General features: G+C 67.4%; 2 protein-coding genes across 5 annotated transcripts in view; one reads left to right on the plus strand and one right to left on the minus strand.

The window, feature by feature from the left end:
* The window catches only part of MROH1 (maestro heat like repeat family member 1), a 54,652-nt gene extending 52,398 nt beyond the window's left edge, over nucleotides 1–2,254 (plus strand). For all 4 annotated transcript variants that reach the window (XM_054815463.1, XM_054815465.1, XM_054815464.1 and 1 more), the window contains one exon: nucleotides 1,536–2,254. In XM_054815463.1, coding sequence (XP_054671438.1) covers nucleotides 1,536–1,621 — 86 coding nt within the window. In that variant the 3' untranslated portion in view covers nucleotides 1,622–2,254. The remainder of the gene's footprint in view (nucleotides 1–1,535) is intronic.
* A 2,267-nt stretch (nucleotides 2,255–4,521) lies between these two features.
* The window catches only part of BOP1 (BOP1 ribosomal biogenesis factor), a 66,910-nt gene continuing 58,422 nt past the window's right edge, over nucleotides 4,522–13,009 (minus strand). Inside the window, exons 4-16 of the mRNA XM_054818735.1 lie at nucleotides 10,949–11,103; nucleotides 10,585–10,702; nucleotides 10,375–10,476; nucleotides 9,826–10,038; nucleotides 9,076–9,237; nucleotides 8,632–8,712; nucleotides 8,128–8,197; nucleotides 6,866–6,998; nucleotides 6,195–6,375; nucleotides 5,770–6,058; nucleotides 5,540–5,624; nucleotides 4,994–5,101; nucleotides 4,522–4,808 (exon numbers count right to left, since the gene is read on the minus strand). Coding sequence (XP_054674710.1) covers nucleotides 4,655–4,808; nucleotides 4,994–5,101; nucleotides 5,540–5,624; nucleotides 5,770–6,058; nucleotides 6,195–6,375; nucleotides 6,866–6,998; nucleotides 8,128–8,197; nucleotides 8,632–8,712; nucleotides 9,076–9,237; nucleotides 9,826–10,038; nucleotides 10,375–10,476; nucleotides 10,585–10,702; nucleotides 10,949–11,103 — 1,851 coding nt within the window. The 3' untranslated portion in view covers nucleotides 4,522–4,654. The remainder of the gene's footprint in view (nucleotides 4,809–4,993; nucleotides 5,102–5,539; nucleotides 5,625–5,769; nucleotides 6,059–6,194; nucleotides 6,376–6,865; nucleotides 6,999–8,127; nucleotides 8,198–8,631; nucleotides 8,713–9,075; nucleotides 9,238–9,825; nucleotides 10,039–10,374; nucleotides 10,477–10,584; nucleotides 10,703–10,948; nucleotides 11,104–13,009) is intronic.

A 13,009-nucleotide genomic window follows, 5' to 3' on the forward strand; every position in this document is an offset into this window, starting at 1 on the left:
GCCGGTGTGGTGAGATCCAGTGCTGTCCCCAGGCAGCACCTGGCTGCGTCCCTGGCTGAGCTGGGGGACGCGGGGACTGTCCCCGACCTCGTGGTCAGCCCGTGAAGCCGGAGCTGTGGCCAGGATGAGCCCAGCACCCTCGGGCAGCAGGCACGGGGGGCCCAAGCGGGAAAGCCAAGGTGCTGCGAGGGGCCGAGCCGTCGGCGTGGGGATGCTGAGATGCAGCTGGTTTGCACCCTGCAGGCGTCCCGGGGCCGAGGCTGGAGCTCACCCGGGCGCGGGGCTCTGCTGGGGGGTGCTGAGCGAACCCCAAGCCCTGCAGCTGGGCAAGCTCCGGCCCCGGGCGTCTGTCGGGGGCTCACAGGGCGTTTGCAGTGGCTTAGAGTAAGCGGGAGGGGACCCGCAGCATTTGTTTGTACCGTGTTAACCGTTAAAAGGCAGAGTTAAGGCTCGTTATGAAGGGCTAATAAAAAGTCGACTTGAAGCTGGTGGCATTTTGGAGCAGAGTTAAGTAATTTTCCTGGATTTCAGGGATTTTTTCCCTGTCACTAGTGACCTCATAGTATATAGTAATGCATGGAAACTTTTGGATTGTTCCAAGGGAGCTTAAAAAACACTAAAAAAGGAAAAACTATCTTTCCGTTGGCTCCCTGAGCCCTTCCAGAAGAAAGAGGCCTGTCTGTTTGAAACAAGTGAAAGATAATCTGCCTGCGTGTGAGTAATCGCTGGAGCGAGCAGGCCTGGGTTGGGTTGCGCGAGCTTCCCGTGTTGAGTGGCTCGGCCGCGCGGGGTCCGGGGGGGCTTCGGCGTTGCGGCCCACCCCAGGGCACCCCCGCGGCGGGGCCCGGCAAGGCACCGGGATGCCGCGAGCGGGAAGCGAGCCGACACGTCCGTGGGGAGCCTGGCTCGCCGCGGGAGCGGGGAGTATCGGGAGGGAGGGAGGGCTCTCCTGCGCCGGGTAAACAAGCTACTGGAAAAATATTATTATACTTTTACTGCTAGGAAAAACTACCTGGATTGTTTTCTTACTACCAGGAGCTGTTCCAGGCATTAGGAAATTGTGCTGATAGGGGAGGCTTGGCCCGGCCAGCGTCTGCACGGCCCCGCGGGCCCCCGGGGGCTCAGCTCCCAGCTCCGCTCCCCTCCCTGGCCCCAGACCCCCCGCGCTGGGGCCCTTCCCTCCCCAGGCGGTGCAGGAGGAGCCCCGCCACCCCGACCCCGCGCCCCGGGAGCCCTCCCGGTCCCACCGCCCCAGGACACAGGGCTGGCAGCCTCCGCAGCACCATCCCGCTGCCATGGCGTCGGTCCCCTGAGCGGCAGAGCTGGGGGCCGAGGAGCACTTAGGGCGCCTGTTCTCCCCCGGGGCGTGTGGCGGGGCTGGAGCAGGGGAGGGGGCTGGCAGAGGGGCCCAGCGTCCCTGGGACCGGAGCTTCTCCTTCCCTGTGTGATGGAGCGAAGCCAGGCCGCGGCTGGAGCCAGGGGTGGGTGGCCGTGGCCCCGCGGCCCCTGACACGTCTGCGCTCTGCTCCTTCCAGCTCTGAACCTGCTCCTGAAGGACCCCGTCCCCGCTGTCCGCGTGAAGGTGGCAGAGACGCTGGGCCGCCTCATCAGGATCCTGTGAACCCCGGGGCAGCCCGGCTCCACCGCAGCAATAGTTGGGTCGGCTCCTTGCCACGAGCCCCAGGGCCTGGGGCCCCCACGGGCACTGCCACGTCTTCCTGCATCGAGCACCCGCCTGGGCCCCAGCCTGCCTGCCTCCACGGCAGCCCCATCGTCTTCCTCTGCTCTCACCAGCCTGTGGGAGCCCACCCGGTCCAGCACCTCCGCCACCCCTCTCCACGACCCGCTTGGCCCGGCTGTGGCACCGCGGTCAGTGGCCGGAGGAAGTGGTGGGCACGTGGCCCCTCGCTAGGGGCTGATGGACGGGGTCCTGGTTGACTGTCGGGCTGAGGGTCCTGGGCAGGGGACCTTGGTGGCAGCGTGTGGGGGGAAGGGGCTGCAGCTGGCCCGGAGCCATGGGCAGGCAGCGTCCCCGGGCTCCCCACAAGGCTCCCACTCAGCTGGGAGCGGGACAGAGCCTGAGCCCCCCCCCCCGCCCCAGCTGCCTCCAGCCCCTCGTCCCACCCTGCTGCTCCCCGATGCTGAACACGGGGCCCTGTCCCCCCCCCCCCGGGGCTCTACTCGATGAATGTGACCGTCCTCTCAACACACATGTACATAAACATATTTTTAAATAAAGCTCTTTGCTCCTCAAGCGTTGGCGTGGGGGTGAAGGGGAGGGGTGGCCCCCCACAGCTGTGTGAGCTGGGTCATGGCGGGGGCGGGGGGGAGCCTGGGGGGAGGGAGCGGCACAGGGGAAACTGCTGGCTACGCAGGGATGCCCTTTGGAGAAAGATGCGGGGTCCCTTCTCCCCCCCTTGCCCAAGGGGGACCCCAGCACTGGCCCTGGCTCTGCTCATGGTCCTGCCCCGTGTGAGTGGTGCCGGCGGTGCCCCAGCTCCCCCCGCTCCGTGTCACGGGTGTCTGTCCCTACACTGGTGCTCCCTGCTCTGGCCACCTCTGGGTTCTTTTCTTTCTTTGGGTTCTGATCCTGTTCCAGTTCCTGCTGCTCCTGGCCCCGCTCTGCTCCCTGGGCTCCTTTGCTGGGATGTACGTGATAGAGGGGGCAGGGGGCTGGGCAGGTGCATCTGTGGGCGCTTCCTCCGCCACCAGAAGCAGCCGAAGGAGGTGTGGGGTGGCAGTGGGCGTGTAGTGTGACCTGGCACCATCCTAGCAGTGCTCCTCCTCAGCACTCAGCAGTGATACCTGCAATCAGCAGGGCTGGCAGTGTCGGTGGCAGTCCTGGTGTCATTAGGGCTCAGAGTGAACAAACCAGGGCAGAGACTGCTGTGAGAGTGCCCAGTGCTGCAGGGAGGGTGGAGAGGCCACTCGGGGCTTGGTGGCAGGAGGTGTCCTGTGAACTCTTGGCCCTGGCACGGCACAGCGGTGCCCGTGGGCTCTGGTGCTTCCTCGGCTGCTGCCTCTGCATGGGGCCGGGTGGGTGCCGGGGCCGTCCCGCGGCTGCAGGACAACCCTTCGCCCCTACCTGCTCCCTGGCCCACAACAGCTCTGAGCGCTGTCGCAGCCCCTCCGGCTGTTCCGCTCTGGCTGGTGGGGGGATTCCTGGCATGACTGGGCAGGGAGTTGGGCTGCACCCGGGTTGGGGCTGTGCCAGGCCCTCCCCACTCTTCCTGCCAGCCTTGGGGGCAACCGGGGACCCCCCCCCCCCACCCCAGCCGCCTTCGACTTGTTAAGTGGTGCCCTAGGTGGGCTCTTTGCATTGGGTTTGGTGCCAGCCCTGGCCCATGGCTCTGGGACAAGCCTGGGCGATGTGGGACCCTGCAGCGGGGGTCCTGGGGGGGCCACACTGGCTCTGCAGACCAGGGAGGGTCCCAGCTGGGCTCCCCCCAGGCCTGCAGTGGGGAGGGCCAGTTCCCATGGCCAGTGCTGAGCCCCTGCGCAGGATGAGGTCAGGGTGGCTGTTGGCCTGCAGGGTGCCAAGGGCAGCACATGGGGATCCTCCGCTGGGAGCGTGGGCAAGGCTCTGCCCCCCCACCTGGTGACCCCAGGGACTTGGGGGGGGGGGGGGATGATGCTGAGGTTAGGGGGTGCTGGGGCCCTCATGCATTTTGGGCTTGGCTGGGGCTGGCTGCTTGCCGTGTCCTTGCACCAAGCGCACGTGGGGCCAGTTGTGGGGCAGAGGGTGTCAGGGTTCCCGTTGGTAGGGTGCGTGTCCCGCGCCAGCCCCGGTGTGTCAGCAGGTCCCACGCCAGCCCTGGTGCATGTCCCCAGGCCGGGTACGGGGCTGGGACCTGCTGCAGCCCAGGCGCCACGGTGCCCCCGGGGCTGACGCATGGTGGGGGCAGCCTGGAGCCCCGGCTGGGCCAGGCGCCGCAGGATGTGCCCAGTGCTGGGGGCACCAGTGCAGGTGGCAAGTGATGCCCCCAACCCCCCCCGTGGCGGGGGGTGTGCGAGTGGGCTGGAGCTGGGGCGGGGGGAGGACAAGTGGAGACCCTGAGGAGGGCTGAGATCAACTTCACCCCACCTTCTGCCCACCCCTCCGTCCCGTCACCTGCCCCTCCCTCTGTCCCACCATCCTTCCCTCCACCTGGGGTACTCTGGGGAGGGGGGGGTGGTGACGTGCAGCCTGGCTCCAGCTCTCCAGCATGCAGCCACCGTGACGGGGGGCTTCCCCCCAGGGACGGGAGTCAGCCAGGGCTGGGACAGGACCGGTCCTGCCTGGTCAATACCAGCGAGTGGGAGCAGCTCTCCTGGCTGGAGCCGTGGTGAGCTCCAGGACCCGGCAGCGATAGCGCACACCACGAGAGATTTGGGGAAGGGCAGCCGCGCTGGCCAGAGAGCACCGCGCTGGGCTGGGGGAGGCAGCAGCACCGAGCGGGTTTTGGCAGGGACATCCACGCATCCCCACGGCTTCAGTGCAGCCCAGGCTGAGCCGGCAATGCAGGACAAAGCGGTGCAGGATTGTATCCAAAAGAGTTTAATGACAAAGGCCCCAGGAGTCTGTGTGCAGGAGGAGCAGGAGAGATGTTCCCGGCAGAGCGCCGTGGTCCCAGCGCCTGCTGGTGTTGGGGAGGGCGCTGGTGCCGGGCGGCAGCTACGTGTAGAGCCGGACGGTGCCGTCGGCACCAGAAGAGAAGACCCAGGGCTGGGTGGGGTGGAAGAGCACGTCGAGGACGCCCAGGTCCAACGTCAGCACGTGGCCCTTGAGCACCTTCACGGGCACCAGCAGCGGGTTCTGCAGCAGGTCGCTGTGGTGGAGGAGACAGGTCAGTGCAGAGCTTTGGCTCCCTCCCTCCGACCTCCCTGGGGTACCCCCAGTCACCCCACAAGTGCTGTCCCCCCCCAAGACACAGGCAGCACCACACCCTCCCTGCCCAGCAGCTCCGCCAGGGCTCTGCCGACACCAAACCGCCGCGGTTTCCCCTCCACGTACTTGTAGACCATGCCGTGGCAAACGATGACGGTCCCGTCGTCCGAGCCCGAGGCGAAGAGCGGGTAGTGCTTGTGGAAGGCCACGCTCCGCAGCGCTTTCTTGTGGTGCCTGCAAAGACGGCGGGCGCAGCGTCAAGGCAAGGGGTGACGCTCTGCCCCAGGCCCGATCCTCAGCTTGGGGCGCCTGGGTGTGCGCACGGCCAGGCTTTACGGACCCCAAGCTCTGCTGCGAATGGCCGCGCGTGTGGGAGGGGAGAGGGCAACTGGGCCAGCCTGGGACCTGCTGTGGGCGGCTGAGACCAGCCCCGCACCCACTGCACAGAGGTTTGTCCCCCTCTGAGCCCCCGGAGAGCTGCGGTCACCGTCCCCCAGCCCGGTGAGGCACCAATGCGCTGGGCAGGGATGGCTGCTCCTGGCACAGCCCTGACGGGCTCCGTCCCGCTGCCAGGTCCCAGGAGAGGGAAGAGCCCCGGGAAGAGGCCCTGCGGGGGGTGGGGTGCTGCGGGCAGGTTAATGGGGAGCAGGCGGAGGCTGGTCCGGGGCTCACCGCAGCAGCTGGTAGGGTCTGGTGGAAAGGTCCAGGTCGAACCAGGCCAGCTTGCTGTCGTAGCTGCCACAGATGATGTTGTCGCCTGTGAGAGGGAACAGGGTATTATCGGGGTTGCCGGCGAACCCCAGGGTGTCCTGCCAGCACCCAGAGCCCTGCCGGCTGAGCGGGAAGGTCCGTACCGGCTTACAAGACCCAGCAGCTCCTTGGGGAGCACGCAGGCCACGTACCTCCAGGGTGGATGGCCATGCTGGACACCCACTTGCAGTTCGTCATCAGCTTCTTGGTGAGCTCTTGCTTGAGGAGGTTGTAGACGCGGACGTAGCGCTGGGTGGCCACAAAGAAGTAGGGCCGGATGGGGTGGAAGAGCACACACTGCACCAGCCCCTTGCTCTTGCGGAAGGGGTTCTGGCTCCAGCGCTTGCTCGTCTGGTGAATCAGCACTTGCATGTTGCTGTTGTCAGAGACGACGCTGGCGAAGTAGTCGCCTTTGCCGTGCCAGGTCACCTGCTTCACGGCCTGCGGAGAGCGGGGAGGGGGACAGCCAGGGGTCAGGCCCGGCAGCGGGACTGCCCCACGCCTCCCCAGGGAGTCACCCACCGCCCCAGGGAGCAGCCCCCCCCCGCAGCCGGCCGAGCTCCCTCCCCGTCCCCACCTTGCTGTGCTGGACAACCAGCCGGACGCCTTTGCTGTGCTCCTCCATGGTGGCCGTCACCCACTGCACGGGCTGGACCCGCTCTTCCTCCGGCGCCACGTAGGACTCGAGCAGCTGGTCGGTGGCCCCGTAGAGCAGCTTGTCCCCGAGGCAGGGGTTCACCAGCAGCACCGACTGCTCCCTGCAGCGTGGGACGAGTGCTTGGGTCAGGGCTCCACCGAGGAGAGGAAACCCCTCTGCAAGCCCTGCGCCATCACGGGACGGCCCTGCCCAGGGCTGGGGCCACGGGGAGGGAGGTGTGGGGCACTGCGAGCAGCCCGGCCCTTCTGTAGGCCAGCGAAGAGAGAAGAGGGAGGGTATGGGGGGGCTCTGACATAGCCCAGTGCCCCAGGGAGGATGGTGGGGACTGGCTGGTTCCTCCACAGGAGAAGGAATGAAGAATGAGGGCCATCAGAAGAAGAATGAGGGCCACCAAACGAAGCGGGAGGCAGGGTCACAGCGAGCAGAAGGTGGCTCTGCACACCACAGCGTGGCCATCCCTGCTGCTGGGGGTGCCGTGCATTTACAGGTGTTGCTTGGAGGGTGGGCAGGCTTCGGGAGAGGAAATCCAGCAACTGCTCCAGCTCAGGGAGCTCCCCGCCGGAGGATGGAGGCCACATGGGGACACTCACACGCAGATGGCCACCAGGCAGATGGTGGCGTTGGGGTTCCAGGCGACGCTCTTCACCACGCCGCCCACGGGCAGGGTCTTCATGCAGCGAGCCGTGCACACCTCCCAGAACCGCACCGTGCAGTCATCAGAGCCTGCGGGACAGGACGGGGTGGGCCAGGGCCAGGGCCAGGGACACGGCGCTGGGGGCTGCCACGGCTCGGCTCCGCAGCACGGGGCTCCAGGGCACGTCCCCAGGCCAGAGGGGAGAGCAGCCCCGTGCCCCGCAGCGCTGCCCTGGCTCGCAGCCTTCGGGGAGGAGCACTGGGAGCAGCAAGAGGACGCAGCAGCGCCTCGGCGCCCGCGCTTCCCCGGCAGCTTCTCCGCACGACAGCAGCTCCAGCACCATGAAGGCGAGACGTGACTGGGGGCCGCCGCTGAGAGAACAAGCCCCCCACCCCGCTCCCTCCAGCACCGCGTCTCTGCCCACGGTCCCCCTCCTGATGCGCACGGCTCCCGGCGCAGCTGCCGTGCTGGCGGCGTGCCCGGCTCGGCTCGGCACAGCACGGCACACAGCCCTGTCTAGCTGGGAGATGCGGGCAGGCAGCTCCCCGGGCAGGCTTTTCCACGGGCAGGCGTGGCGGGAGCAGGTAGCCGGCGGCGTGCGCGTGTCCCCGCAGGTCGGGTTATTTTTAACGCCTGATCTCAGCCACTTTCCCAGCCCGGGGCCAGGAATTCCACGTTGTGCAACCGACCGACACCACGGCCACCGGGAGCTGGCAGCCTGGAAACTCCAGCGCTATAAAAAGCACATGTGCCTTTGTGGGCTGTTAAACTGCCATCTGCTCTCAATCTCCAGCCTCCGGCCGGCCGCGCAGGGCTCTGCCGCTCACTCCTCCAGCCTCACTTTCTCCACTGCCGAGCGGGAGGGACGCAGGCTCCTGGGTGGGGTCCCGAGAGCGGCTGGAAAAACCCAGGGAGCTTTCTGGAGGCAACGCGCCTTTCCGCAGGCCGCGGGACGCACGCTGCCGGCTTGGGCAGCCGCAGGGCTCCAGGGGATGCTCCCAGCCTCCTGCCCAGGCTTCCCCCACAGCCGTGCACCGGTGGCGGGCGCTGGCAGGCTCCCTGGTGCCCGACCACTCGTGGGAACCCCAGCTCTCAAAGGTGCACAGGGTGGCATCCTGCACTGGCACGGGGCGATGCTGGGACCAGCTCCAGCGCTGGGGCCAGGCCAGCAGTGCCCGGTGTGTCCGGGATGCCCCAGTCTGGGGAGCGAATCCTCACCTGAGACCAGCCACTGCCCGCTGGGAGAGACGCTGAGGCAACGCACCAGGCTGGTGTGCCCACGGTAGACCTGGGGAGGGAGATGGGAGGTGGGTGAGGGTCCCACGCAGCCCAGCGGCTCCTCTGTGGGGACCTCCCCGCACCGCCCCCGGTTCAGCAAGGAGGGAGAGGGGGCCTGGGGTCATTTGTGTCTGGAGGAAAGCAGAGGTCTGCGTGCTGCCAACCGCCCCGCACGACCAGACCCGGTGCCCCGGCTCTTTCCGTGGGGCAGGTCTCCTGCTCTGCCCATCTGCCATGGCACCGATCCCCGCTCTGCCTCACCCGCCGCAGGCAGGAGCCCACCGCTGCCTGGCTCTGCCCAGCACGGGCTGCAGGGCAGGTCCTGTCCCTCCGGGGCAAGCAGGCAGCAGCCGTGCCCAGAGCAGCCGCTACGGGTGCGTGGGCATGCCTGCGCTCACCAGGACTGGCTTGGGCACGGCCCCGCCGGCTCCGCGCATCGCTTACCAGGGCCTGGGTGGTCGGGAAGGGCTGCAGGTCCCGCGGCTTCGGCAGCTTGGGGATCAGGTCCTCCGGGTCCACGTTGACCTGCGAGAGGCAGGAGGTGAGACACAACCAGGCTGCACCTTGGCCCCCGACGCTTCCCCGGCACCAGTGCTGGTGCCCTGCGTGCGTGGGCACTCTCCAGCCAGTAAGACCAGGCTCAGGGCTCTGAGCCAGAGGGAGATCACAGGACAGCACTTCTGTAAGCATGTGCATGGCCCTCGTTGGAGCTCTGCGGCGAGCTGGGACTGGCGTTGTGGGTAGGTGAGGCGCGAGAGGCCTTTAGGAGCAGCAGTTTGTGCCCCAGAGCATCGCGGTCCCCCGACCATCTGAGTGGCATCGGGGCATACACAGATCAGTCTGAAAGGTCCCCAGGACACCTGGGTGGGGGGTAGGAGCAGCCCTCACCCGCATTTTCCTCTGGCGCGGGCAGAGGTAGAGGTCGAGGCAGCGCTCGAAGCGCTCGTGGATGAAGCGGGAGTAGGCAGGCACTGCCCGCAGGCACTGGTACTGCTGCGGCACGAAGTTCAGCTTCCGCTCGGCCGGCTCCTGCTGCTCCCAGGCCAGCTTCTGCGGGGCGGAGGGGACCCGGGTCAGGAGGGCTGGCAGGACCCCTGGACGACGAGGTGCCGCTGCCCCAGCCCCGACACATCCCCCCGAGCCCAGCAAGAACCAGCCTCGAGCTGTTTCTCACCGTCGTCACCGCGCTTACCCCCTCTGCCCCGGCACCTCCCGGCTGCCTCCAGCCCAGCCCTGCTCAGCCTGCCAGGGCTTTGCTGCCTGGTTTTGCCCCCTAGCCCCACGGCCGAACGTGCCGCTGGACGCAGCGTGCCGGGACGAACCACCCCCCCTGCACCAGGAGGCCCTGTTGAAGCTTAGCTTGGAGGCCGGACCTTGCTGTCGCAGGGACACCCTGCTTCCTGGGAGGTGACCCCACTTCTTCTGGTTTTATTCAGGGGGCTGAGGAACCTTTGCTTTCCTTTTCCTTGCAAGGTCCTGACTCATCTCACCACAACGTGGTCTCTAGGGTGCCCCTCCGAGGCGCAGCGCTCCCCTGCCTGCCCTCCCCAGCACCGCACAGCCTGCCTCGGGTGCCGGCACCCACCGAGCTCCCCGTGTGCCCAGAGCCTTGCCCTGCAGCTCCCGGCTCGCCCTCACCTCCTCCTCGCTGAGCAGGTATTCTGGTGGGGGGTTGTAGGACTCCTCGTGTCCAGGCAGCTTCATCTTGGGGGCCGGGACGTGCATCTTGTGGCGGCCCAGGATGGAGTTGGGATCCTCGTGGGCCCACAGGTCGTAGTAGGTAGGGGTGTCGTCCTTGGGCTTACGGGGCTTGATCCAGCCCATCTTGATGGCGTGGACTAGTTTGGAGACCTGTGGGGCAGGGAGGGCTCAACCCCAGGAGCCACAGGACTCCGCAGGCTTGGGGAGGAGGAGGATGGAAACAAAAGCTGCCGAGCACGGCTCTGCAGCCCGGGGGTGGGGCTGCACGGGACCGGAGGACTTGGTGCAGGTTTACACGTGGACACAAACTGCTGCGGCAGGGGCAGTGGGGGTGGGTGGGCCACGGCAGGGACAGGAGGGACTGCTGGACAGGAGAACAGCCGCAGTCACCAGCCTTCAGCGCTGCGGCCTGCGTGGGGGCTCCCGTCGCAAGCAGAGCTTGGCTTTGTGCTCCCAGCTCACTCGAGGTGCCGTCAGACCTCTCACCTTCTCCTTCTCGATGAGGGACGGGATGAAGCTCCGCTTGTCCGCTGGGCGATTCGTCACCGGGTGGATCATGACCTCGTGGGTGAAGAAGTCAACGGCTGGCTGGGGAGACACAGACCCGTGTGGCAGAGGCAGCTGTGCTGTCCCTGCCCGTCCTGGGGCAACCCAGCGCTGGGAGCAAGTGCAGAGGGGGGGGTGCCATGACCCTACCTCGTAGGGATCGAAGTGGACGTCCCCAAACTGCCCTTTCTGGAGCCGATGCACCAGGTCCACCTGCTCGTCTGTCAGCTTTATGTCTGCACCCGTCATCTTGTCCTGGACCGTTCGCCTGCGGGGAACCAAACGGGACAGGGTTAGGGCTGGACCGCGGTCTCCGTCCCTGACCGTGGCACAAGCCCCGCTGCCGTGCAGCCCCGGGCTCCCGAAGCCACCCGCCCGGAGTCACACCGGGACACCTCCGGGCTGCAGTCTACAGCCCCGGGCTGTCAGCGTGTTTCAAGTCCTGGTGTGCACGTGTGTGGACACACGCACTCCACGTGGTGAGCACGTCACACTGTGCACCGACGCAGCTCACCAGTAGTCGGGGTTCTCCATCTTCTCCAGGAACATGTCCAGCTCGTCCTTGTTCCGGATGGGCTTGTAGATCTTCTTGCCGTCCAGGTTGTAGCCGATGTGCGGGAAGTCCTGGTACCACTCCATGGGGATGTTGCCCACCGTGTTGCGAATGTCCTGGAGGGGAGGGAAGTGGTGTGAGGGGAAGGCAGGGGACGCCGTTTTGAGCAGACGCACCTCTGGGTGCCAGGGGGGTAAGGGGGGGGGGGGGGGCGGGCAGGAAAGCCGTGTGATGTCCACCCCCTGCCCAGGTACCAGCTGAACCCGCTGCCTGCCCCTTGCCCACCTGTGGCCACTGACAAGCAGTAACGGCACGTGGGCACGTGCTCTGCCTGCGGCTCGTAGCCAGGATGCCCCAAGCCCTCCCAGTGCCGGCGTACTGCACGCCGGGTAAACGATCGCACTTGTGGGACAGCACCAGCAGCAGTGAAGCAAACCCCCGCTGCGAGCTGCCAACGCCGGCTGCTGCGCTGCGCTGCCCGGCACCCACACGCTGCCGGCGGCAGGGATGGCACGGGAGCAGGGCTGGAAAAAGGCTCCCTGGGATGGGGAAAGCCAAGAGGGCAGTGACTGAACCCCAAAGCTGCAGTGGGGTGCAGGGGACTGGCCTGAGCGCGCCTCTCCAACCCCAGTGCCCCGCACAGCCACGGGCAGCCCAACGCCTGCCCAGCGCGGCACTTCACTACGGGACCTGCAGCCCCTTCCTCCGCGCTCGGGGCAGAGGACGCAGTGTCAAGGTAAGCAGCGCCCGGGCGCTTTACCGCAGCAGGAAGGGTTCGGAAACCTTCTCGTGGCTTGATGAGCGGGAACGTCAGAGCGCAGCGTTGGCTGCAGCCAGGTTTCAGCTGCCTGCCGGAGCACGGGTAGGGGGCTGCGGGCGGTCAGCAGCGCCGCGGCTGAGCACATTCCTGCGTCCGTCCCGCAGACAGGAGCGCGCCTCACATTTTCCGATCGCCAGCTGCCAGGCCTGCTCCCCCTGCACACGCACGCACACGCAGGCACGCGCGCACCCGGCCAGCCGCTGCCTTTCTTGGCTGCCCGTACCGGGAGCAGGCAGCTGCCCTCAACGCACCGGTGGCTTCATCCCTCCCCTTGGCTCTGTGGCCACCGGAGGTCTGCACGTGGCCATGGGTCCCGCAGCTCTGGGGCAGGAGCGGCCCCCGGCATCACGGTGCAGTGGTGGAGGACGCCAGCCGGCGCCGCGGGCATGTTTCGGAGATGCTGCTGGGGCTCCACATCTCCTGTCCCTGACAGCGGTCCCCATGAGCAGCTCGCATGGGGACGCGCCGCGGAGATGAGCTGTCCCTGACCTTGGCCGGAGGGAGGTTGGGGGAGATGGGGATGGAGGAAGCACCGGAGCTGCTCTGCTTCCCTTTAGCAGAGGCTGGGGGCAGGAACCTGCCCCTGAGGGGGCTCCAGACTCCCACCGGCTCTCCAGCGGGACCTGCTGCCCCAGCGCAGGGCTCGGAGAGGAGCAGCGAAGCCAAAGAGGCCCCAAAGAGCTCACCGGGGCACCGGGGACGGCTCCGGCTGGGGCCTGATGCCAAGCCCAGAGGTGGAGAGGGGGTGGACGGGGAGGTTTCGCTCTGCACCCCCCCGGACAGGAGCGAGGGGACGTTTGGCAAAGGGAAAGGTGGGAGATCCAAACCCGGTAGCGAAAGCGCTCACACTCAACCCACAGCCCGGCAGCAGCGCTCGCGGCCGCGGCAAGCTGCCGAAGCACCAAGGCAGTCCCAGCGGCGACAGGGCGCTTCTGTGGGCAACGCCGCCCTCCAGACTCATCGCCATCGACAGCAAACCTGCGGCACGACCTGGGGACGGACCCCCGGCAGCTACACGAGGGCAGGACGCGACCCGACGGCGGGGGTCAGGCAGACACCGGGCGAGTGGTCCTACCTGGCCCCCCAGCGCCAGCCCCTGCTCCTCGCCCGCCCCGGCCGCATCCTGCCCTCGGGACTGGCAGGGTCAGGCAGGAGCGGGGAGCGAGGGCCCTCCGGGCTCTCCCAGCTGCCCTCACGTTGCA

This window comes from Grus americana, chromosome 2, assembly GCF_028858705.1.
Source record: "Grus americana isolate bGruAme1 chromosome 2, bGruAme1.mat, whole genome shotgun sequence".
In the NCBI taxonomy this organism is placed as follows: Eukaryota; Metazoa; Chordata; class Aves; order Gruiformes; family Gruidae; genus Grus; species Grus americana.